Genomic DNA, 25,130 nt, shown 5'->3' on the forward strand with positions numbered 1-25,130 from the left:
TGTGAGTTCCAGGCCAGCTTGGTCTACAGAGTGAGTTATAGGACAACCAGTTATAGGACACAGAAACTCTGTCTCAAAAAAAAATCCTTTGATATATATATAATTTTACCATTTGTTAAAGACAAACAAAATTTGCATGATAATGAGGTGGACTTGGTTGTTTGTCAAAGACAGAAGAACCTGGAGATAAACTAACTTGATACTCCATGCTCAGGACTGACAACAGGAAAATATTGTGTCTTTGTTTTGCATCATTAAACTGACAGAAACAGACTACAAGGTGGGAAACTCCATGAGTACAGTAAAAACACCACAGTTTATAACATGTGATAATCTCAAATCAGAGCCAGGTGTCTGGGACAGCTTTGTTACTGTCATTGTGAGCCAGGTGTCCAGGGCAGCTTTGCTGTTGTCATTGTGAGCCAGGTGTCCGGGGCAGCTTTGCTGTTGTCTCTATGTAGTAACGCATACAGTAGAAAGTGAGTGATCTGTGTGTTCAGAATCAGGGCTGCATGGGGCTGCATGATCAAGCATCTCAGATTCATGCTGCGTTTGATTTTTTAATTATTTTTTGGCCATTGTATGTTAGAAAAATTTTGCTGTTGCCAAAATTTCTGCAACTCCTACATTCAGTTATGAGCCCATGTCTTCCCATGGAAGCACAGGACACCACCCAATCCGGACTGAAAATGAAAAGGCTTCCTGGAGGAAGTGACCTTGAGAGCAGAGCAGGTCACAGAAAGCCAGGCAGTGCCGAACAGTAGTGGCATATGCCTTTAGTCCCAGAGGCAGGCAGTGGATCTCTGTGAGTTCAAGGCCATCCCTGTCTACAGAGAGAGTGCCAGGACAGGCTCCAAAGCTACACAGAGGAACCCTGTCTCGAAAAACCAAAGAGAGAGAGAGATAGAGAAAGGGGGGAGGGAGGGGGAAGGAAAGAAAAGGAAAGGAAAGAAAAGAAAAGAAAAGAAAAGAAAGAGAAAGAGAAAGAGAAAGCCAGGCAGTGCACTGAAGGGGAGTTAGCAGCTGGGAGGGAAAAAGCTCCAGTCAGGGAGCTACAGGAGACTCAGAGCTCAGGAAGGAACAGGGGAAGGATGTAGGAAAGACAGTCCATATCCTGAAGTCAACAGAGACCAAGGACAGGTGCATGGAGAGCGAGACGGCTCACACACACCAGCCTTTGACCCTTCAGGATATAAAGGGGGCTTTTCACCCCTCAGACTCCTCTCTCCTACCCACACCCACAGGCCAGCTTTGTGATGTTCCCTTGTGCACCCCCAACCTGTGCCAACCTGGGCAGCAATGCCAAGATCAGGAAGACACAGCCCACTGCCTCTGCCCTGATGGAAGTCCTGGCTGTGTCCCTGCCAAGGACAACTGCACCTGCCACCATGGCCATTGCCAGAGGTAACACCGACTTCCACTATGCTCGCCTCCCCCTCAGCCTCAGCTGGGACAGAAGGCAGCAGTGGGCAGGGGTGCCAGCCAGTGGGATATGACCAATGGGAGAACAGGAAGGAGATGGCAAGCTTCCTTGGGAAGATGGAAGGGAGGGCACAGTTGATGAGCGGTACCCATGGAGGGGAACGTTTGAGCATCACGAAGGTGGCAGAAGAAGACTGGAGGACAGAGAGAAGAACATAAATACCAGGGCTGAGCCGAGCCGTGGTGGCGCACGCCTTTAGTCCCAGCACTCGGGGGGCAGAGGCAGGCGGAGCTCTGTGAGTTTGAGGCCACCCTAGAGCAAGTTCCAGGACAGCCTCCAAAGCCACAGAGAAACCCTGTCTCAAAAAAAAAAAAAAAAAAAAAAAAAAAAAAAAAAAAAGCACTGGCTGCTCTTGCAGAGGACAGGGGTTTGATTCCCAGAATCAAACATACACCAGATCCTGGTGTACAGAGGATCCAACACCCTCTTCTGGCCTCCACAGGCACCACGCACACACATGGTGCCCAGATACACATGCCGGCAAAACACCCATACACATAAAATAATAGGTAAAATATTTCCTTACAACGGGGAGAGAAGGCAAACAAGAGTCTCGGGGCCAAAACAGAGATTGATAGTCTTAAGGATCCAATCAGCAAAGCAAGGAGGGAGAGAGATGGCCCCTTTCCTTCCCCTTTCTATTCTGATCAGATCCTCCTGTGTGTGTGACGCGGGCTGGACTGGGCCAGAATGTGAGACAGAGCTTGGGGGCTGCATCTCCACGCCCTGTGCCCATGGGGGGACCTGCCACCCCCAGCCCTCTGGCTACAACTGTACCTGTCCCACAGGATACATGGGTGAGTCTCGCCCTATACCACATACACTCAGGCCTAAGCCCCACCAATCAAAGTTGTGGCTATGAGCTCTGCCGGGAGAATTGAGTGTGGACTGTGGCAGACACAGGTGGGAGGAAGACAGAGGCGGGAGGAAGAGGCTGGATGGGGTGGGGGCTATAGGATAGGGGGAGAAAGAACAAGAAAAGCATAAAGCGAGAAGGTAGAGAGGACTCCGCCTTTTCAAAGCTCGCCTGTTCCCTCAGGGCTGTCCTGTAATGAGGAGGTCACAGCTTGTCACTCACGGCCCTGTCTCAATGGTGGCTCCTGCAGCACCCGTCCTGAGGGCTACTCCTGCACCTGCCCTCCAAGTCACACAGGTCCCCACTGCCAAACGGCCATGGACCACTGTGTGTCTGGTGAGTGCTGTCTGCATCCTGAACCACAGCAGGTGACAGGGATTGGGCAGGGTGCCTGTGACATCGCTTTGAAATTCTAACTGGAGGCTGGGATATAGTTCAGTTGGTAGAAGGTGTGCCTAGCACCCATGAAGCCTCAGATTCAACCCCCAGCACCACGAGGAATGGAGGTGCTCACCCGTAATCCCAACCCTGGCAGGGGTGGGAGCAGAGGATCAGGAGTTCAAAGCCATCCTTGGCTATATGTCCAGTTCAAAAGACCCTGTCAAAAAAAAAAAAAAATAGATAAGAGGTCGAAAAATGGCTCAGAGGGTCAAGTCCCTTGCCACCACCAAGGCTGAAGACAGGAGTTCAGTCCCCAGGACCCACATGGCAGGAGAAAACTGACCCCTCAAATGGTCCTCTTACCTCCACTGCCCATTGTGGCACACTCATAACCCCACCATATAGAAACAAAAACAATTTTAAATGTGTAGATGTAAAATCACATTTTAAATAACTAACTGTAAAACAGTAAGCTGTCTTGGTGAGAGATGTTAACACAACCTGTGTGCTGTGTGTAACCAAGGTCACGGGCCAGGTTACAGGCATGGAACCCAAACCCTCACAGACTCCTTTCTCCAGCCTCGTGCCTCAATGGGGGTACCTGTGTGAGCAAGCCTGGCACTTTCCTCTGCCTCTGTGCCACGGGCTTCCAGGGGCTTCACTGTGAGAGGAAGATTAGCCCCAGCTGTGCAGACAGGTGAGCACAGGCACGAGTCCCCAGGGGGAGCAGAAGAACCCTCAGCCCCATTTCCTCCTCACTGCTCCTTGGGCTCTGTGTTACCACAGCTCCCCACCTGCTGGCTGCCCCACCACCACCATTTCCCCCCAAACAAACAAACCACGTTACCCCACGTGACACTCCTCATCTCCCAGACCTTTCTTCTGCACTCTCTGTCTTCTCCAGCCCCTGCAGGAACAAGGCGACCTGCCAAGACACACCTCAGGGTGCCCGCTGCCTCTGCAACCCTGCCTACACAGGAAGCAGCTGCCAGGTGAGGTGCCGTAAACCAAATGTGCCAAGTGGGAGAGGCTAGAGATCTCTAGCCGATGGGGTCTTGGGGAGCGATGGGTGGGCAGCAGGGAAACTGGGACCGATATCCACATGAAGGGATGTGTGGGAGTTGAAGGGTTAGTGTGAGGTGCAGAAGGAATTAAAGCCGGGTGTGGTGTGCACACCTGTAATCCCAGCGCTTGGGAGGCAGAGGCGGAAGAATCAAGGCCAGCCTCGACTACATGGTAAGTTTGAGGCCGTATGGGATAGATGAGACCTTATCTCCCACCCCCATCCAATGCCCCCCAAAAAGTCTGGGTGTTGGGGGTGAGCAGGATGAATTTCTGATCCTGGAGACGGAACTGAAATGTGAAGTTGGAGAGGGTCATCGGCTCGCCCGTTTGCAAGCAAGTCACCTTAGAAGTGAAAGCTTTCGGGGAGGTGCAGTTGGCAGAGGCTCGCCTCTGGATCCCAGAAGCCCAGGCTTTCCTGTCTCATATTCTCTCCCAACCCCAGACGCTGGTAAACCTGTGTGCCCAGAAGCCCTGCCCACACACCGCCCGATGCCTCCAGAGCGGGCCCTCCTTCCAATGCCTGTGCCTCCAGGGATGGACAGGACCTCACTGTGACCTCCCTGTGTCCTGCCAGAAGGCTGCAACGAGCCAAGGTACCAGCCCAGGACCAGCTAGGGAGCAGAGTCCTCCTTTGTCCCAACCCCCAGGGCAGGCTCACAGCTTGTGTTGCAGCTAAGACAACCAAAAGAAACCAGAGTAATTTATTCCACAGTTTCACACACAGGGCAGTCTTGACACAGCTCCACTCTGCTGCTATATTCAATATTAACAGCCCAGACAAGATTCCAGTTTAGCACAGCCACTAGCAGCACCTGGAGCCACTCAGTTCCACGACGGCTAAGAGGCCACCGGAGTGAACCAATATAACCCAACAGCACCGACATCTCAGCTGCCCAGTCTCTTACAGAAAACTCTGTGTCTGGGGCTCCTGAGAACAGTTCCACCCAACTTAGACCCATCCCTTTCTTTCTTTCTTTCTGTCTGTCTGTCTGTCTGTCTTCCCAGGCGTAGAGGTCTCTGACCTGTGCCAGAACGGAGGCCGCTGTATTGACAGGGGCTCCTCCTATTTCTGCCACTGTGCTCCTGGATTCCAAGGCAGGTTATGCCAGGATAGTGAGAACCCCTGTGAGTCCAAGCCTTGCCAGCACGGAGCCACCTGCGTGGCCCAGCCCAACGGCTATGTCTGCCAGGTAAGAGGTCAAGAGAGGTAGAGATACAACACACACTAGGGTTGGTGAGAACCTAGTTTACCCAGGCCTCTCTTCTCTTTAACCCACGCACACATCCACCCCTCACCATGTCCCGACTTCTACATCTTTCCCTTCATCTTTTTTTTTTTTTTAATTCTACCTTGATACCTACATCAAACTCCTACATCCTTCGCCTCTTCCCCGTTTGTCCTGCTGGTTCAGTCTCCACCCCACTGCTAAGGGGATCTATTGAAGCAGAAGCAGACCTGTCCCTCTCGTTAGCACCTTCAGGGACAGCTCCCTCCAAAGCCCTGTCCTCAGGCCACACTTGCTCCTGTCCCCGCTCCAGTGGCACAAACCTGCCTCTCACACATCCACAGGGCACCTCCCTTTGAGCCTCACCCTCTACTGCTAGAAGGGCCTTTCCTGTCTCTTCCACTGCAGGCTGACCTGGAGGCACCTGCCTCTGGAGGAGGCCTGAGTTTTTCTCTGAGCTGCAGGAGGGCTTCTCCTCGGTGGTCCAGGCCACAAGCCAGGAGAGGAAATTGGAAATTCTGGGGATAAAGACAACCTGTGCTCAGAAACTCAACTTTTCAAAAACTGTGTGTGAGAGAGAGCTTTGTGTGTGTGTGTGTGTGTGAGAGAGAGAGAGAGAGAGAGAGAGAGAGAGAGCCGTGTGTGTGTGTGTGTGTGTACGTATGAGAGAGCTTTTTGTGTGTGTGAGAGAGAGCTGTGTGTGTGTGTGTGTGTGTGTGTGTGTGTGTGTGTGTGTGTATGAGAGAGAGCATTGCGCATGTGTATGAGAGAGAGCTGTGTGTGTGTGAGAGAGAGAGTGAGCTGTGTGTGTGTGTATGAGAGAGCTTTTTGTGTGTGTGAGAGAGCTGTGTGTGTGTGTGTGTGTGTGTGTGTGTGTATGAGAGAGCATTGTGTATGTTTGTGTATGAGAGAGAGCTTTGTGTGTGTGTGTGTGTGAGAGAGAGAGAGAGCGAGCTTTGTGTGTGTGTGTGTGTGTGTGTGTGTGTGTGAGAGAGAGAGAGAGAGAGAGAGGTGTGTGTGTGTGTGTGTGTGTGTGTGTGTGTGTGTGTGTGTGTGCACATGCACTGCATGCCAGGACCCATGGAGCTCAGAAGACAGAGTCAGATTCCCTGGAACTGGAGATGGTTGTGAGCCACCATGTCAGTGCTGAGACTTGAGCCCAGGCTTCTGGAAGAGCAACCAGTGCTCTTCATCAATGAGCCACCACTCCTGCCCCTGGAAACACAACTTTTTTTTGTCATGACAGGGTTTCTGTGTGTAGCCCTGGCTGTCCTGGAACTTGCTCTGTAGACCAGGCTGGCCTGGAACTCGCAGATCCCCTACCCAGTCCCACACTTATACTTTTTTTTTTTTTTTTTTTTTTTTTTGAGGTTTGGTCTTATGTAGCCCAGGCTGACCTTGAACTCATTATATTGCTTCAGGTGACCATAAACTCTCCTGCCTCCCACCTAGTCAGTGCTGGGACTGTAGGTTTGCACCCCACACCTACTTTATAGTTATGGGGATCAACCCCAGGACCATGTGTATGCTACTGTCTTAGTTAGGGTTTCTGTTGCTAATTGCATGAAAATGGGCACAATAAAGAAACCGAAATTAGCCACCTCGTGGGTGAAAAGGGAAAAGTTTATCCCAAACCGCAAATGGTGTCTCTCAGGAAAGCAAGTCGTGACAGGGGAAAGTTTTTCAGGGTTAAATGGGAACTGGAGAAAGGAGGTTTGTGGTGAGCAGGGAGCCTAGAGGCCCTTGAAAATAGGCACCAGTCAAATGTTAATGGAGGGCCACAAATTCCTCTTGCCAGAGATTAGGAGGATGACTCCCTCTGTGGCAAGCAGGAACTTTCTTCAAGCCCCCAAGGGAATGGGGTCTTTTGTCTAAATGCCCGACCTTGTTAAGAGGACTTTCTTGAGGAACTAGACACTGTGAAGAGACACCACACCAGGCAACTCTTATAAAGGAAAGCATGTAATTGTGGCTACAGTTCATTATCACAGCAGGGAGCATTGCAGTGTGTAGGCAGACATGGTACTGGAGAAGGTGCTGAGAGTTCTACACCCCTGATTTGCAGGCAGCAGGAAGAGACAGTGAGTCACTAGGCCTGGTTTGAGTTCCTCAAAGCCCACCCCCTAGTGATGCACTTCTGTTGCTGGAGATTTCTTGTCCTGCCAGGTCCCACCGCCCTTCTCAGCCCCAAAGAAACACACAGACTATATTAATTATAAAACTATTGGCCGATGGCTAGAGCTACTTATTGGCTAGCTCTGTCTTAATTATTAACCCATTTCTTCTTCTTCTTCTTCTTCTTCTTCTTCTTCTTCTTCTTCTTCTTCTTCTTCTTCTTCTTCTTCTCTCTCCTCCTCCTCCTCCTCCTCCTCCTCCTCCTCCTTCTTCTTCTTCTTGTTTTTTTTCGAGACAGGGTTTCTCTGTGACTTTGGAGGCTGTCCTGGAACTCGCTCTTGTAGACCAGGCTGGTCTCAAACTCACAGAGATCCGCCTGCCTCTGCCTCCCGAGTGCTGGGATTAAAGGCGTGGGCCACCAACTGCCCGGTTTGGAGGCCATTTTTATTCAAACCACTACATAAGGCAAACACTTAACCCACTTAGTTATGTGTCCCAGCATTGACAAATCTAACCCTCATGAACATTTTCAGACACAAAGCAGGGTGGGGCTAGGGATGACCCTGTCTCAAAAATGAAGAGACGTGTATCCTGGTTTGGAAATCTCTGTGCACTCGCTATTCCACTCCCCATCCTCATGAAACTCCCTCCCCAAAGGTTTCCAAAACGCCCTCCATGCATTCCTACAGCTCTCTGGATTCTCTGTGAATCTGTTTTCCCCAACTCTCCAAAACCTTCCCTCTAGCATGTCATAGAACTTGTGACTTTGCCCCCACAAGCAAAAACCACAGTGTGGCTCTGGGCAGAGCCAGTCTTGCTTTGATCCTTGAGCCTGACAAGGCTATGTGGCTTCCGGAGATATCTTCACCTTTCTGCAAACGGTTTCCTTATGTGTGGAGTGGGGAGTAAGTGAGATTTCTTTACTGTTGCTGAGATGACGATGTATGGTTATGCATACATACAGATTACACAATCAGTGCTGTCCCCTCTGTTGACGAAGCTTCATAGATAGGGTGAGTTCTGCCTTTCCCTTTATCTGTGCTGCTTAAAAAAATTACCTGGCCAGCAGCTGGTTCAGCCAAGAAAACAATCACCTCACAAGCCTGAAGATCTGAGTTCAGATCCCCAAAACCCAAGGGCTCAGCAGCACAAGCCTGTAATCCCAGTGAGCTGGGAGGCAGATCCGGGGGAGTTAGCAGGTCAGCTACCCTGACCTGAGTGGCAAAGTTCCCAGCCAATAAGAGGCCCTGTCTCAAGCAAAAGGTGGAAAAGCCTGAGGACTAACTGAGAAGTCCTCTGACCTACACACACACACACACACACACACACACACACACACACACACACACACACACGAATGCATGCATGTCACAAGTAGGTATTCAGGGGACTCTTAAATCAGTGTATAACAGGTGAGAGACGCTGGAGGGTTAGTAGGTAGGGGAAAGAGGTTTCACCAGAAATGAGGCAATGCTTAGTGTCACATTGTTTGGGACCGAGGGTTAAGCTCTGTTGTGCCCAAACTCTGAACCCCCAAATCACCAAGAGACCCTATTCTATACAAAAGCACAGAGTCTTTAATTTTACGATTTAACCCAGTGTCTCCATCCATCCATCCATCTGACACTGCAGATAAAACAGGCAGGACCATGAACAGCAGTGGGGCAGGGAATTTATTGGGTAGAGCAAGGGGAGTGTCTGGGGTCTGCAACAGTCTCAGGACTGGTGCACTTCCACGCTTGGGCGACCTGTCCTGAGTTGATTGGTCAGCTGCAGCTGCAGCAAGGTTGCTATGACCTATAGGCCCTCCGGGGCTGCTGCTATGCTCTGCATTCCAGAGCCTGCCAGCTAACTTCTGATGGGTTCCTTGCCACATGGAGGGTATCTGGCTTCCTAGTGACTAGAAGGTTGAGCAAGGTGTGTGTGGGGGGGAAGGGCTCAGCCCATGTTGCTGAGTCAGGGACCTTTGTCTTGCTGGGTCTTTTCTGCAGCCTGTCATGGCTGCCAAAGCAGGGGCCTCGGTAAGGGGCTGGTCCCTTCAGCTCTCTCACTCAACAGTATCGTATCCTGTAGTGTTGAGACAGGCTGTGACGGATGAGGGGTTCGGCTGTGGAGGTGGGAGGCTGGCAGACCGCCTTGGGGTCAGTTTACCCACTGTCTCCTGTATCTCCAGTGTGCCCCTGGCTATGAAGGACAAAACTGCTCAAAAGAACAGGATGCCTGTCGGTCTCAACCCTGCCACAACCACGGAACCTGCACCCCCAGGCCTGGGGGTTTCCACTGTGCCTGCCCTCCAGGCTTTGTGGGGCTGCGTTGTGAGGGAGACGTGGACGAGTGTCTCGACCGGCCCTGCCACCCCACGGGCACCGCCGCCTGCCACTCATTAGCCAATGCCTTCTATTGCCAGTGTCTGCCTGGACACACGGGTGAGGCCTGGGGTCTCTGGGGCAGCTAAGAGCAGGCAAACCCAGACATCTTCTCACCCTCTGCCTCCACACCTCTCCCCAGAGATGTCCCAGCATCCTCGAGCCCACATAGCGTGCTGGACAGAGGCAGTTACTGAAGCCCGTGTGTGATCCCCAATCTCACCCCCACCACAGGCCAGCGGTGTGAGGTGGAGACAGACCCCTGCCAGAGCCAGCCCTGCTCCAACGGAGGATCCTGTGAGGCCACGACAGGCCCACCCCCTGGCTTCACCTGCCACTGCCCCAAGGTAAGTGCTGCAACACCTGTTTCTCTCTCTTCTCCCTACCCTGATGGAAGATAAGAAAGCCAGAGCCAGAACCTGAGAGTAGTAAGTGGGACATTGGAGACAGAACAACTGGAGAGAGCCCAAGTTCACCCAAGTTCACCGTGGTTCTCAGAAACAGGGGAAAGGCAGAGTCAGATGGCAGCAGGGATTGTGCAATTCTATAGTTCCTGCCCTTGGGAGGTGAGGTGGGAGGATCAGGAGTTCAAGGCCATCCTTGGCTGCCCTATGACTTTGAGGTCAGTCTGGGCTACGTGAGACCATCACAAAAAATCAAAAAGAAACAACTAAACCAACCCTTCCCAGGATAGCTTTAGACAAGTTCTTTAAACTCTGTGTGGGGGACAGGTGTGAGTGAGGCGCTTGTGGCAGGAACTGGCTGAAGCCTGGGTTGTGACCACAGCTCACGCCTTCCCTCATTATCCTAACACTCCACTCCACTCAGGAGCCAAGCCCAGGAACCAAGATAGCAAACACTTTCCTCTGCTTACGCCTTTCTCCTGTTTGCCCTGTGACTGTCTCCAAGGACACAGTCAGTGCTCAACTGCACTAGCCGATTAGTCTCACAGGCTTGGACCCAGAAACTGAGCCTGGCCGAATAGCCCCGTTTCACCCATTCCCAACTGTAATATGCCAGTGTGTGGAGCTGGCAGGGGTTATAGCTACAACATCCATCACAATTGACTTCATGTTCCCTGAGGTCGCTTGTATATAACTGTCAAGAGCCCTCTGTGCAGGGTTATCCCAGGAATTTGCTTCAGGGAGGACTGACACAGGTCCTTTTGTGTCCTCTCTCTGCCACAGGGTTTTGAAGGCTCCACCTGCGGCCGCAAAGCCCCTTCCTGCGGCATCCATCATTGCCACCACGGGGGCCTGTGTCTGCCCTCCCCTAAGCCAGGCTCCCCACCCCTCTGTGCCTGCCTCGGTGGCTTTGGGGGCCCTGACTGTCTGACACCCCCAGCTCCACAAGGTTGTGGGCCCCCCTCACCCTGCTTGCACAACGGTAGCTGCTCTGAGACGCCCAGGTTGGGCACCCCTGGCTTTCAATGCTCCTGCCCTCCTGACTCTCCAGGTCCCCGGTGTCAAAAGCCAGGGGCAAATGGATGTGAGGGCCAAAGTGGTGATGGGGCTTGTGACGCTGGCTGCAGTGGCCCAAGAGGAGACTGGGATGGAGGGGACTGCTCCCTGGGGGTCCCAGACCCCTGGGAGGGCTGTCCTCCCCATTCCCAGTGCTGGCTTCTTTTCCGGGATGGGCGGTGCCACCCGCAGTGCGACTCTGAGGAGTGTCTGTTTGATGGCTATGACTGTGAAATCCCTCCAACCTGCACGTGAGCCTGGAGTCTGGGAAGGAGGGGCGGGACGGGGTGGAGGTGGAGACATGTCTGCCTTATGGGATGACGGGCAGAGCACTGGACTCCATTATAAGAAAAACTCTGGGTTCCAACCCAGAGCCTTTGTCCGGACTCCTGAGAGCTCTAAGGCCCTAGGCCTCAGCACCGCTCCCCCAGACCTACTGTAGAAAACCGCCCCCTGGAAACCAGAACTCCCAAGAGAAAGGACCCTCTTTCTGGGAGCGGGGCGGCATGAAGGTTGGCCTCGGGAGATAGTGTTGGTAGATGTCAGGGTGTCTGGCCACCATCCTTAATCACTAGTGTGTCAGAGGCAATGGAGAGACACTGATTCTGTGAAGAGCCCTGAGTCCACCTCTCCTCCACCCACAGCCCAGCCTATGACCAGTACTGCCAAGATCACTTCCACAACGGCCACTGTGAAAAGGGGTGCGACAGCGCTGAGTGTGGCTGGGACGGGGGCGACTGCAGGCCAGAAGATGGAGACTCAGAGTGGGGCCCCTCCCTGGCCCTGCTGGTGGTGCTGAGTCCCCCAGCTCTGGACCAGCAGCTGCTGGCTCTGGCCCGAGTACTGTCCCTGACTCTGAGGGTTGGGCTCTGGGTGAGGAAGGACAGTGGTGGCAGGAACATGGTGTTCCCCTATCCCGGGACCCGGGCCAAAGAGGAGCTGAGCAGAACTCGGGATTCCTCTTCATGGGAAAGACAAGCCCCTCACAGCCAGCCCCTGGGCAAGGAGTCAGACTCCCTTGATGCTGGGTAAGCAAGAGATGGAGAGGAGGGCCAGCCGTCAGTTATCTAAAGGGAGCGGGAGAGGAGCGGGGGCTAATCTGGGGTCCCCGATGTGTCTTTTCTCCAGGTTTGTGGTGGTGATGGGGGTGGATCTGTCCCGCTGTGGTCCGGAACACCCTGCATCCCGCTGTCCCTGGGACTCGGGGCTCCTGCTGCGCTTCCTGGCAGCATTGGCAGCAGTGGGCGCCCTGGAGCCCCTGCTGCCGGGACCCTTGCTGGCTGCTCACCCTCAAGCAGGACCCAGTAGGTGATCGCCTCCATTTCCCACAACCTCTGCTCATGCCATCTCTGGTAGAGACCAAACTGAGAGCCAAAGTATTCAGTGTGGGGAATTTGGCCTCCCTAACACCTCTTTGAAATGACTCTCCTGGCCCGTCCATTCAGTAGTCTTCCTTCTTATTTCCCTAAGAACCCGGTACTAACCTCTGGCATAGTCCTACTACCGACCTTGGGTTTCAGCTCATGAAAGAACAGTAGCTATCACACATAACATATCATACCTCATGGGCTCTCCTCTCAACATTTCACCGTGAACACACTTAACTGTATGAGACAGGTAAGGAAGCTGAGGCGGGCTACCCCACTGGCCGTCTCAACAAGAACGCTCCCCTTTGTGACCCTCTCTCCCCTCCCAGGGCCCCCTGTCAGCCAGCTTCCTTGGCCTGTCCTGTGCTCCCTAGTGGCTGGGGTGCTCGTCCTGGCCCTTGGGGCTCTCCTTGTCCTTCAGCTCATCCGGCGGCGGCGGCGAAGGCGAGAACACGGAGCCCTGTGGCTGCCCCCCGGTTTCATTCGAAAGCCTCGGACACAGCAGGGACCCCATCGGCGGAGGCCCCCACTAGGGGAGGACAGCATAGGTCTCCAGTGAGACTGGGGAGGGCCTGGGTCGGGGGAGGGAGTGTGAGCGTGCTAAGGAATACTCCTGCAGACATGGGGCTTCTGGCCATGTTGGAGATGCCGACTGGCCCAGCCTATAGAACCCCCTCCTGCTCACCCCGTTCAGGGCGCTGAAGCCAGAGGCACAAGTGGAGGAGGACGCGGTGGCCATGTGCTCGGGCCCCGAGGACGGAGAGGAGGTGGGTCAGGTGCAAAGGCGGGTGGGAGGGGTACAGAGGTGCCAGTGGTGGCAAACTCAGCCGCCGCCCCTGTTCTTCCTCTTGTCCCAAGGCTGAAGAAACCGCCTCGGCCTCCAAGTGCCAGCTCTGGCCACTGAACAGCGGCTGTGGAGAGCTCCCACAGGTAGCCGCCATGCTGACCCCTCCTCAAGAGTGTGAAATGGAGGCTCTGGATGTGGACACTTGTGGACCTGGTACACAAACAACCTAGATTCAAAAAAAAAAAAAATCCTATTTTTGACCCTTTTAGAAGCAAAGCCCATGAACAGGGGCTCTCACAGTGGGACCTGAGACAACAGCACCATCTGGGACTCTGCCAGGAATACAAGCTCAAACTCAGCAAGTGGGGTGTGGGGCAATCTAACCAGCCCTCTCCATGAGTGTGACTCAGGTTCAAGTCAGAACCTTTGAGAATTAAATCCTTCCTGCTCCTGCTCCTAAGGAAACACTAAATCAAGGCCTAGTGGCGCACACCTTTAATCCCAGCACCTGGGCAGCAGAGGCAGGCGGATTTCTGTGTGTTCAAGACCACCCTGCTTTATTGAGTTCCAGGCCAGTCAGGGCTGCATAGTGAGACCCTGTCTCAACCCCCCCCCACACACACACACACCGCCCCGGGCCCCGCCCCCGCAGAGTCAGAGCTTGTCTTCTGGGGACAATTCTCCCAGAAGTCGTTATCATTCTTGTCTTCTTTCTATTGGCCTTGTATTCACTCTCACCCACAGATGGGGTGACACCCCTGATGTCGGCAGTCCTCTGTGGGAGAGTGGAGTCCACCATCGTCCAGGGACCGTGGCTGGGAAATCCCGAACCCTGTGAACCACTGCTGGATAGAGGGGTCTGCCCCCAGGCTCACACTGTGGGCACTGGAGAGACACCCCTGCACCTGGCTGCCCGGTTCTCCCGGCCAACTGCTGCCCGCCGCCTCCTTGAGGCTGGAGCCAACCCCAACCAGCCTGACCGGGCAGGGCGCACCCCACTTCACACTGCAGTGGCTGCCGATGCTCGGGAAGTCTGCCAGGTCAGCACACACCAGGGTCCCTACAGGAAGTAAGAGTAAACTTGCAAGTAAAATGGAGAGGTCTTCTCTAGGGTTTGACAAAAGAGAAACTGAGACCCAAGACCTGAAAGGGGAAGGTGGCAGGCAGTGACTGGAGAGGGGTTGAAGAGTTGGCATTTAATCCCAGCACTGGGGAGGCAGAGGCAGGCAGATCTGAGTCCCAGGCCAGCCTGGGCTGCACAGTGAGAGCAAAACCAAAACAGACAACATCAGCACGAGGGGCCTGACCTACAAGTCCAGGGCTCCCGGGGGTCACACAGGCCCTGTCTGTGTCCCCAGCTCCTACTGGCCAGCAGACGGACTGCTGTGAACGCACGCACGCAGGACGGGACTACACCTCTCATGCTGGCTGCCAGGCTGGCAGTGGAGGACCTGGTGGAAGAACTGATCGCAGCCCGAGCGGATGTGGGAGCCAGAGATAAGAGGGGTATGGCTGGAGCCCGGTGTGCTATCGAAATGTGGGCAGAGCGGGGGCGCAGCAGGGACAGACTAGAGGCTACCCCTCCCGCGCTGAGGTGTGGAGAGCCGGTTTCCCCGTCAACTACAGCATCTTGCCTCGGCCCACGAAACGGGATGGGGGGGGCGGTACCTGGGTCCCACCGCTCCAGAACAATACCCATTGTCCCTCCCGCGCGCCGCCGCCGCCGGTGACGTCACCAGGGCAACGCTCGCAGCCCACTGTCGGTTGCCGAGGCAACGCTTCCCGCCTGCGAGGAACCCAAGGAGCTCTCCCTTCCTCCCCCCTCCCCCACCCCACCACCGAGGCCAGAGCCCGTGGGAAACTGGAACGCAGGAGTCTGTCGTGTCCCGTCCCCCGCCCCCCGCCAACAACTGCGGGGTAACCGGCTCGCACGTGGTTCCCTAGGGAAAACCGCACTGCACTGGGCCGCTGCTGTGAACAACGCCCGCGCCGCCCGCTCCCTCCTGCAGGCTGGAGCTGACAAAGACGCCCAAGACAGCAGGGTGAGCGCGGGCCGCAGGCTCCCCGCGGAGCGAGCCACAAGCACCGTGCTCCTGCGAGCTCAAAGGGGGCGGGGACAGACGCCGGGGGGCGGGGACAGACGCCGGGGGGCGGGGCTCTGACGGCCCCCGCGCTTTCCGGTCCCCGGCCCGCAGGAGCAGACGCCGCTGTTCCTGGCGGCGCGCGAAGGAGCCGTGGAGGTGGCGCAGCTGCTGCTGGAGCTCGGCGCGGCCCGCGGGCTGCGGGACCAGGCCGGGCTGGCCCCGGGAGACGTGGCCCGCCAGCGAAGCCACTGGGACCTGCTGACGCTGCTGGAGGGGGCGGCCGCCGCTGCCGGAGGCGCGCGCGCACGCACGCACCCGTCGGGGGGGGCGGGGCCGCGCCGCGCTGCCGGACGCTGTCGGCGGGGGCGGGGGCGCGCCCGCGCGGGGGCGGAGCCTGCCTGCAGGCTCGCGCTCGGTCGGTGGAGCTGGGGGCACGCGGGCCGGCGGCCTGTGCGCGCGGCCGGAGCCGGTGCGCGGGCTCCGCGGGCCCTCCCTCGCGCGGCCGCAGGTTCCCCGCGGGCTCCCGGGATGACTGGCCTCGCGACTGGGTGGCCCTGGAAGCCTGCGGCTCTGCCCGCGGCGCGCCGATCCCGCCCCCCAGCCTGACCCCGTCCCCGGAACACGGGTCCCCTCCAGTTGCCTGGGGTCTTGCAGTCCACCCAGAGGTGCCCGGGTCAGAAGCAGCCAGCTGCACGGAGGGAAGGGAGTGACGGGCAGGCTGCGAGACGCCAGGCTTAGCGAGCGCTCTGCTGACTGCGTTCCCCGTGGAGCCAGAGTGCACAGCGCTGGGGACAGGGCTCAGGATGCCCGAGGGACGCACACACGCCGGGCTTTTTTTTTTTTTTTCCTGGAAAGTAGAGCAGCTACAAGAGGACAAGGTGGACTTTGAGAATCCCTCAACTGGGACCAAGAACTGTGGGCAAACTGGGTGTAAAAATGTTCCCTGTGTATGGTTTCCCAAACCAAGTCTCTGCTGCCCACTGCCCGCGAGTAGCTGGCAAATATTTATTGAGCCCCTACTATGTGCTGGGCCTTGTGTTGACGATGAAGCGTGGCCAGTGGCCCCTCCAGCTGATGACTCCTCGCCCCCCCTCTGCCACTCCTGCCCCCAGGAAAGTGATGCAGGGACGAGGCCTTCCTCTCTAGCTACTGCTATCTCTAGGAACCCCAAACTCATGAACAATAAATAAAGCTGATTTAAAGTGTTACTTTATTTGTCTGAGGAACTCATAGTGTTTGGGAAATCTAGTACCCTAGGTTCATCCATAAAGGCAGGTGGCTTTTAGATACAAATTAAGGGGAAACAATCTGGGGGTCCCAGTTTGGGGGGTGTCATCTGGAAAGCGAGAATCTCTTAACAGTCAAAACAAACATACAAGGTGATAGATGCTGTGCCCCCCATCCTTGGGCATTTAGGAGACCGCTAAGGTCTTGGACACGCATTTCATCCTCATGGCTTTACCCCAACCCTGATAAGCCTGTGACGTAAGGCCCAGGAGCATTCTGGAAGATTACCAGCCACCCTTTATAGAGTATCTGCCAGGTGCCAAGTGCTCACTACAATTAACCCTCCCCAATCCTATGAGGTAAGTGCCACAAGGGCCACTTTACCCGGTCACAAATGGAGGCACAGAGGTTTCATTCACCTAAGATTGCCGGGCTCTCTTCACCCCCTTTCATGCCCCAAGCCACTTGGCTCTAACTTCATAACGTCACACAGCCGGCGGGAAGCCATTTGAAGAGTCCAGATGTCTGTCCTGCTCCTCCTGGGGCTAACCAGAACTGGCCAAAAGCCAAACTAAGTTCTGTCTTCCACTCTCATGACCCCAGGCAAGTCTTCCTGTGGCCTTTGCCTACACTAGCTCAGCTTCCAGGGACATTTTCTCACACTTGGTTCACTCTGGTCCCCTCCTCTGCTTGTAACGCTTGAGGGTAGTGAAAAGCACTCAGCAACCAGTCTCCAACTACTTCCCGTGTGTCGGCCCAGAGTTAGGACAGAAGCATTGGGCCTGACACCAGTGCCTCTCGGTCCGCGCCTTCTGCTTCCCTCTAGAACCCTGCCTTTCCCTGGCCCGGGAAGTCGAAGAGAGACGGTGAGAAGGGCCACTCAGGATCAGTCTTGGGGAGGGAAGAAACCTCGTTTGGGGGAGGGGATCCCAAAGAGTGAAACCACTTCCTGTGTTGTAGCTAGTTCCGGTGTTGACAGAGAGGAGCTGGAGGGGAGGTGGGGATGGAGGGAGCGGTGTGGCAGGGGTAGGGGGTTACTGAGGCTCTGGAGATGAGTAGGCCCGAGTCTGGCCCTGTCAGGAGCCTGCCCCACTCCGAAGCTGGACTTCTTCCCAGTCTCTGTCCTCCCCAGGGGCAAGAGAGGTCAAACAAGCTGTTTGGGTGGGAAAGGAGAATGGAGGAAGTTGACCGAGATGGGCGGGGCTGACCAGGAACCCAGCTTCCTGCTCAGTACCCAGGCATCCAGCCCCCAGCTCACCCCCACCCCTTCCAGCCCCCCGTTCCCCTCAGGAGCCCAGGGTTCCGGTCCTCCTTCCAAATTCCAGCCTCCCCTCCCCCACCAGTGTCTCTCCCCAGCCCAGGGATGGAGGCTGGAAGACCCCAGGAAGAAGAGGATGATGAGCAGCAGGTGAGCCGGGCGCCGGGTGGGAGGCCAGCACAGGGAGCAGGGGCATGTGAGGACACAGGACACTTGGAAAGCTTGGGCACACCAAGGAAGGCAGGGACAGGCACACAGGGGACATGGTCGCCAGCCTAGCCCTCTGCCCACACCGCCATCTGACTGGAATGGACCTGTTTCGGTATCAGGGTCCCCCGCAAGATGATCAGGGCTGGCCCCCTGTGAACTCCACCACTCGGCCTTGGCGATCTGCGCCTCCCTCCCCTCCTCCTGCAGGAACCCGCCACACAGGTACCCCACACCAACCCTGGGAGACCCTGACCCATCACCCAGGCCACCCCAGCGTAGGCCCGCTAACCTCACACCTGCTCACCTGCTGGACCCTAACCACAGTCTACCAGCTCACCTGCCCCCACCTGTCCGTGGCGTCTCCTTTCTGCCATCGCCTCTGGGTCTTAGCCTCCCCCCTCCTCTCCCATAGCCCTGGGGCCCCGGTCGGGCTCCCTGCTCTCCCTGCAGACAGAGCTCCTTCTGGACCTGGTGGCTGAGGCCCAGTCCCGCCGCCTAGAGGAACAGAGGGCCACCTTCCACACCCCCAAGGTCCCCAGGAGCCAAACCCCAACCCCACCCCGGCTTCTTGAGGACCAAGAACAGCTCTACAGCACCATTCTTAGTCACCAGGTAAGGCAAACATACCCCCCCACACTGCCGCTTGCATTGTTTCAGCCCTAACTTAGTCTTTTTATTATTATTATTATTATTATTATTATTATTATTATTATTATTGGGGTTTTTTTTCGAGACAGGGTTTCTCTGTGTAGCTTTGGAGCCTGTCCTGTCTCTCGCTCTGGAGACCAGGCTGGCCTCGAACTCACAGAGATCCTCCTGCCTCTGCCTCCCGAGTGCTGGGATTAAAGGCGTGCGCCACCACCTGAAGTTAGGCTTCAGCCCTAACTTCTTCCTCCCCAAAACATATGTCTCTTGGCCAGCCTCTGCTCCCCTCAACACCTACTGCCCTAGACCAACCCTGGCCCTCTTACCCAAAGCCACCACCGACCACCAAGGCTCTCCTCTCCCTCTGCATGTCTAGTGCCAGCGGATGGAAGCCCAGCGGTCAGAGCCGCCCCTGCCCCCCGGGGGACAGGAGCTCCTGGAGTTGCTGCTGAGAGTTCAGGGTGGAGGGCGAATGGAGGAGCAAAGATCCCGGCCCCCTACACACACCTGCTGAGACCTGAGCTCCCAACCAGCCCCTTCTCTCAGGGACTCAAAGCTGGGCCACCCCCGCAAGCCTTCAACCCTGCGTGGCAGGGGTGCCAGAGACTGAAGACCCATTTTCCCAGGGAACTGGACAGGGGGCAAGTACCCTAACCTTGAAAACGAGCAAGGTAGGGTGGACACGACTCCCCAAGACCGTTCAAGAGTCTCTATCCTGAGCTGTCAAGCTACTCAACGGGGTGTGAGGACTGAGGCCTGCCCCTCCTGCCTAGCAAGAAAAAGGGGAAAGATTAAGACAACCGCCCAGCACTGGCACCCCAAGCCCCAAGGCCGAGGAGCCCAGAGGCCCTGAAGCGAACCTCAGCCCCACCCACACACCCTGCTGCTGCTGCTGCTGAGTCTGCCCGATGTGTTGGTTGTGTGAATAAACTTAATTCCCCTCTGCACTGAAGACTGGTATCTGGGGGTGGGTGGCTGGGTGTGCAAGGTGGGTCGGTGAGGCCTGGGGCAGCCGCTCTCCGCGAGCTGGCCGGAGGCCAAGTCCCCTCCCTGGCTGGTTAATTACTGGCTCATTAAGCAGCGGCTGGAGACCTCCCTAATCATCCCCCCAGCCCCCAGTCTCCCGGTTTTAATTAAGTCGAACAGGGAGGGGAGTCATTAGAACAAGAAATATGAACCGAGCCGTCGGAGAGCATTCCAGCGGCCGGAGTCCGCGCCACCCCGACGGTGGGCTCGGAACCCGGGTGGCCCACGCCGCCCCCGGCCCCGCCCCGCCCCGCCCGGCTCCGCCCCGCCTGGCTCGGCTCGCACGCTCGCACGCTCGCGCCGCCGCCCGCCCCGGGGCCAGCCTGGCCTCTCCCGCCCGGGCCGCCCGGCCGCTCCCCGCCTCCACCCGCCGCCGCCGCCGCCGCCGCCGGCCGCCCGCCGCCCGGCCTGCGTGTCCCCGCCCCCGGCTCCTCCCCGTTCCTCCCCTCCTCCCCTCCTCTTCCTCCCGCTCCCCTCCCCCAGCCGCCTCCCTCGCTCCCCCTGCTCCCTCCTCCCTCCTCTCGCACACACACCCCCGCTTGGGCCTCCTCTCTCTCTCTCTCTCCGGCTCCATTTTCTCCGCCGCCGGGGGCCGGGGTCTCCTGTGGGGGTGCCCAGGCGGCACCCCAGGCCTCCCCTCCAGCGCCGGGGTGAACCCCCGGAGGGAGCCGGGAGGCGGGTTGCCGGGCGGGGTTGGGGCGGAGGGAGCAGCGGCCCCGGCGAGTTTGGGGGGGAAGTCGCCGGCGGCGGGAGGGGCGAGCAGGGAGGGGGCCTCAGGGCCCCCCCCAGCGATGGACGAGCGGCTGCTGGGGCCGCCCCCTCCGGGCGGGGGCCGGGGGGGCCTGGGGCTGGTGGGTGGGGAGCCCGGGGGCCCTGGCGAGCCTCCCGGTGCCGGAGACCCCGGTGGGGGAGGTGGGGGGGTCCCGGGAGGCCGAGGGAAGCAAGACATCGGGGACATTCTGCAACAGATAATGACCATCACCGACCAGAGCCTGGACGAGGCCCAGGCCAAGTGAGTGCCCCCACCCCGGGACCCCGCTCACAGCGCTGGGTCCGCTGCAAGCCCCCTCCCCCAGGGCCCGCTCTCGACCCGGCAACTCTTTCTTTCCTTAGTTCTAGTGGTCTCTCCAAGCCGGCTTTGCTCCTAGGCCCTAAACCTCACACAGGGAACCCTAGCTGGCCTCACTCTCTCCTAACCTCTTGCTGACCCCTACACTCCACACCGGCCCCTCTCCTGGCTCCCAGACTCAGAAACTGTCAGCCCACCCGTCTGCGCTAACTATCCAGCTAGCCCACCGCCCCTTTCTCTGGGGATCCAGGGTCTCCACACACTCCCTTCCACCGCGGTTGGGGCCTCCAGAAGTCTTCACAGCCTTTCCCTCTGCCTGGCTCACACACTCTCCTGAACTCCCGGGTCGGGGGGCACCCCACACTGGGCCCCCGGCCACCCTGTACTGACTGTTCCATCTCGGCCTCTATTTCCCTGACTCCAAAACCTGCCCCGTCACCTTTATTTCTTCAGCCATCTCTCGATCCTCTCTCCACCTTTTTGCTTGAACCGTTTCCCTTGGCCTCAGCCCGCCCATAGTGACTTTAGCCCCATTGCCTGCATCTTCTGCCTCCCCTGGCCAGCCGCTTCCAGGAGCTAGGGCAGCTGGTCTCTCCTCAGGAACTACCCCTCCAGCCGCGTCCCACCCCCATCCAACTTCCCACCTCCACAGATTTTATGCCCCCACCTTGTCCCCTGGCAGCCTCTCCTCTCCTGGCCCCTGAACTCTTCTCCTCCCTTTCCTCCCAAGGAAACACGCCCTAAACTGTCACCGAATGAAGCCTGCTCTGTTCAGTGTCCTGTGTGAAATCAAGGAGAAAACCGGTACGTGGGCGCCCCTCTGGCTCTCACCTCTGGGGACTGCACTCTGCTCGCTGAGGGCTCAGAGTTTGACGCCGCCGTGAGGAAAGTGAGACCCGGGGAGGCTGCTCGGAAAGGAGAGGGGACGGAACCGAAGCCTGGAGGCCTGGGCCTTCGAGGGACTCTCGAAGCCCGGAACGCTGGGTGAGGGGATCTGGGGGCCTCACGTGTCCGCTTGCCTCCCGCTAGGCCTTAGCATCCGGAGCTCCCAGGAGGAGGAGCCCGTGGACCCGCAGCTGATGCGCTTGGACAACATGCTCCTGGCAGAAGGTGTGGCTGGACCAGAGAAGGGGGGCGGCTCTGCAGCCGCAGCCGCAGCGGCCGCCGCCTCCGGAGGTGGCGTGTCCCCTGACAACTCCATCGAACACTCGGACTACCGAAGCAAGCTCGCCCAGATCCGACACATCTACCACTCGGAGCTGGAGAAGTACGAGCAGGTGAGGAGAGGAGGCCCCCTGAGCCAGAGACGTGCACTCTGGAGGCCGCCCCAAGCCACAGGCCCCTCACCGGCCCACCCGCCCCTGCAGGCATGCAATGAGTTCACGACCCACGTCATGAACCTGCTGAGGGAGCAGAGCCGCACTCGCCCCGTGGCCCCCAAGGAGATGGAGCGCATGGTCAGCATCATACATCGCAAATTCAGTGCCATCCAGATGCAGCTGAAGCAGAGCACCTGCGAGGCCGTCATGATCCTGCGTTCTCGCTTCCTGGACGCCAGGTGGGGCTCAGGGACCCCTGAGCCCGGCCCCAGCACCCGGCTGCCTCCCATACCTCTCCAGGGCTGCGGGGCTCCCATGTTGCCCGACGGGGACACGCTATGACGACGGTGCTTCCCGGACTCCCGTGGCGCACTCATCTCTCCTCTCTCTTTGTAGACGGAAACGCCGCAACTTCAGCAAACAGGCCACCGAGGTCCTGAATGAGTACTTCTACTCCCACCTGAGTAACCCTTATCCCAGTGAGGAGGCCAAAGAGGAGCTCGCCAAGAAGTGTGGCATCACCGTCTCTCAGGTACTCTGCTGGGGGCGGGCGCGGGGCGGCGAGTAACGGGCTGAGAGTTCTCGGGTGTTCTTGGGGAGGGGGTCCTGGAGAAAGGGGTTCTGCCTGACCCTCTCTGCCCAACACTGCAGGTTTCCAACTGGTTTGGTAACAAACGAATTCGCTACAAGAAAAATATCGGGAAGTTCCAAGAGGAGGCAAATATCTATGCTGTGAAGACCGCTGTGTCAGTCGCCCAGGGGGGCCACAGCCGCACCAGCTCCCCAACGCCCCCTTCCTCTGCGGGTGAGCCCCCTGCCATTCCAGCTGGTTGATTTGATGCAGACAGCAAGGAGGACTTTTGGGGGTGATGAGGGCAAGGGAAGGGGCCCTTAGTGGGTGGTCAGGGGAGGTTCCGAGCAGCCTGACCTGAGGGTGGGACACTTCTCCACGTGCACTCAGTAGCTTTCAGAGGGTCGTGTTCCTCTCCTGTCTACCACAGGCGGTCCCTGTGCTCTTTTCTGACTCTCTCTCTGCTCTCCCAAGGCTCTGGCGGCTCTTTCAATCTCTCAGGATCCGGAGACATGTTTCTGGGGATGCCCGGGCTCAACGGCGATTCCTACTCTGCCTCCCAGGTTAGGAGCCCCCCCTCTTCTCTTGGCTCTGCTGCGAGCACGTTTGGGGCAGCGGGCACAGGGGCCACTGCCAGTGCTGAGGTCGGCAACTTTGTGGAGTCCGTTATGCCTGCCCCACCCCCAAGCGTACAAGGCCTGCCTCAGGCTTCCATGTGTCAAGCCTGTCTTTGTGCCCTGCAGGTGGAATCACTCCGACACTCAATGGGGCCAGGGAGCTACGGGGATAACCTCGGGGGAGGCCAGATGTACAGTCCACGGGAAATGCGGGTGAGTGAGTCACCCACGGGACCTGTCTCCTGGTGAGAGCCTTCGTGTCTCACCCGGATCAGAGTGGGACCCCACACAGGGTTCCCCATTTCCTGACTTTCATTCTCTCTTTTCCAGGCCAATGGCGGCTGGCAGGAGGCTGTGACCCCATCCTCAGTGACATCCCCAACAGAGGGCCCGGGAAGTGTTCACTCTGACACCTCCAACTGACCTTGCCCCTCAAGGTCACGGGGCTGGGGGCTCCCACCAGGCAACTCTTGAGGAGGACTTGGGCATCTAAAGGACAAACCCCGACCGAAGCACAAAACGGAGCAGGGCGAAATGGGGTCGTGCCCTCCCCAACTAGACACTCAGTGCTGGGGTGCTGACTACATAGCAGGGAAAGTGGGGTGTCCCCCTTTTTTCTCTCTTTTTTGTCTTTTCCCTCTCACATAGAAAACAGATATCTGTTTCTCAGATCTCTCTCTCTCTCTTTCGCTCTCTCTCTCTCTCAAATCTATACCAACATACAACTATTCGTTTGTGTCTGGGCTCCCTACTTTCTGTTCCCCACCCCACTTAAATACTCTGGAATCTGGAGATGTCAGCCCTGCCCAACCCAGAGATGCCAAAAATGGGGACTCCTGGACAGAGGCCCTGGACCAACACCCCACCCCCCATGCACCCCACCTTCTGCCCCTCCAGACGGCTTTATTACCTCATACGCAGCTCATCTGAAACCAATAGAATCGCTCGGTGGACAGGAGTGTCTGACTCAAGCTATCTACCTCGGAGGGAGTTTCTGCTACTTTAGAAAATTGTTGGCTGGGCTTTGGAGTTGTTTTTGGGTTTTTTTGGTTTTTGGTTTTTTGTTTTTTTTTTTTTTTCAGTTTTGTTTTAAAAAAAACAAAAAACACCAAAAAAAAAAAAAAAAACCTGGGATCTATCTGTATTTTTTTTCTTATTGTTTTTGTTGGTAGTGGTGATCCTTAATTTTTAATAGTTTGAAGAAGTAGGGATTTCGGTGTGTGTGTGTGTGTGTGTGGGTGTGTGGTTTTTTGTTTTTTGGGTTTTTTTTTTTTTAATAAACTGATTTATTTTTGTTTACCCATGTGAGAAGAGCCAAAGGGGCCAGTCAGAACAAACAACTGGTGGTGGCTGCTGGCCCCAGGCCTACCAATGGGCAAGTGGATTTTGCAGGACACCATGTCTTCACCCTGGTCACTTCGGTGTTCTCAGCTTGTGCAAGCAAACCTCTGCTGTATTGGGGGGCATGCCACCCCTCTAGCCTCCTGTCTCCCCCCCCCCCATAACCTTTGGGCAAGGCTGGACTAAACTCAATGCTTTTTTAAATTTTTCTTTTTAAACGATTTGCAGAGTGGAGAATGAAAGCGGAGGGTGCTCTTGCCAAATACGCCAATTATGGGCTGGGTGCTGACATGAGTGTCTCCCCAGTTTCCCAGAAATAAGTGTTTCTGCTCATTTTTTTTTAAATCTCATGCCAAAATCAACGGGGTGGGGAGACAAGGGAGGCCACAGAACGCCAAGTATGAGGGAAGGTATAAACACCATCTCGTCTCAGCCCTGAGCCCTTCTCTCTGACCCTCTGGAACATCCTCAGGATCTTCAAGACTGTCACAGTGGGGACCTCTCCCATCAAAGACCCCGGCAGCACTGAGGGAGAGTGACAACGGGGTGCTGGGAGGCAGGGCCAGGGCCAGTTCTCTCCTCACTTGTAAACTTGTAGATTCACAGAGAAAAACAAAACTGCAGTTTTAAATAAAGAGATTTCTTTTTTCCCTGGGT

The 25,130-nt window shown here is 56.7% G+C and overlaps 3 protein-coding genes across 3 annotated transcripts in view; all 3 read left to right on the top strand.

The window, feature by feature from the left end:
* Window positions 1–16,398, top strand: part of Notch4 (notch receptor 4) — a 26,232-nt gene extending 9,834 nt beyond the window's left edge. The window contains 21 exon segments of the mRNA XM_027388757.2: window positions 1,245–1,404; window positions 2,135–2,280; window positions 2,523–2,675; window positions 3,300–3,417; window positions 3,625–3,712; window positions 4,228–4,378; window positions 4,791–4,975; window positions 9,300–9,552; window positions 9,727–9,839; window positions 10,680–11,203; window positions 11,597–11,980; window positions 12,081–12,256; window positions 12,649–12,874; window positions 13,014–13,086; window positions 13,178–13,319; window positions 13,851–14,146; window positions 14,465–14,612; window positions 15,051–15,148; window positions 15,302–15,468; window positions 15,470–15,506; window positions 15,508–16,398. Coding sequence (XP_027244558.1) covers window positions 1,245–1,404; window positions 2,135–2,280; window positions 2,523–2,675; window positions 3,300–3,417; window positions 3,625–3,712; window positions 4,228–4,378; window positions 4,791–4,975; window positions 9,300–9,552; window positions 9,727–9,839; window positions 10,680–11,203; window positions 11,597–11,980; window positions 12,081–12,256; window positions 12,649–12,874; window positions 13,014–13,086; window positions 13,178–13,319; window positions 13,851–14,146; window positions 14,465–14,612; window positions 15,051–15,148; window positions 15,302–15,468; window positions 15,470–15,506; window positions 15,508–15,900 — 4,031 coding nt within the window. The 3' untranslated portion in view covers window positions 15,901–16,398.
* Window positions 16,399–17,410: 1,012 nt separating this feature from the next.
* Window positions 17,411–19,477, top strand: Gpsm3 (G protein signaling modulator 3). Its single transcript, XM_035450655.1, has 4 exons — window positions 17,411–17,825; window positions 18,005–18,107; window positions 18,298–18,497; window positions 18,907–19,477. The coding sequence occupies exons 1-4, from the start codon at window positions 17,781–17,783 to the stop codon at window positions 19,042–19,044; spliced, it is 486 nt and encodes a 161-aa protein (XP_035306546.1). The 5' UTR covers window positions 17,411–17,780; the 3' UTR covers window positions 19,045–19,477.
* Window positions 19,478–20,037: 560 nt separating this feature from the next.
* Window positions 20,038–25,123, top strand: Pbx2 (PBX homeobox 2). Its single transcript, XM_027388758.2, has 9 exons — window positions 20,038–20,568; window positions 21,356–21,429; window positions 21,655–21,902; window positions 21,993–22,183; window positions 22,341–22,476; window positions 22,596–22,749; window positions 22,990–23,078; window positions 23,259–23,345; window positions 23,463–25,123. The coding sequence occupies exons 1-9, from the start codon at window positions 20,348–20,350 to the stop codon at window positions 23,553–23,555; spliced, it is 1,293 nt and encodes a 430-aa protein (XP_027244559.1). The 5' UTR covers window positions 20,038–20,347; the 3' UTR covers window positions 23,556–25,123.
* Window positions 25,124–25,130: the final 7 nt, after the last annotated feature.

This window comes from Cricetulus griseus, assembly GCF_003668045.3.
Source record: "Cricetulus griseus strain 17A/GY chromosome 1 unlocalized genomic scaffold, alternate assembly CriGri-PICRH-1.0 chr1_0, whole genome shotgun sequence".
In the NCBI taxonomy this organism is placed as follows: Eukaryota; Metazoa; Chordata; class Mammalia; order Rodentia; family Cricetidae; genus Cricetulus; species Cricetulus griseus.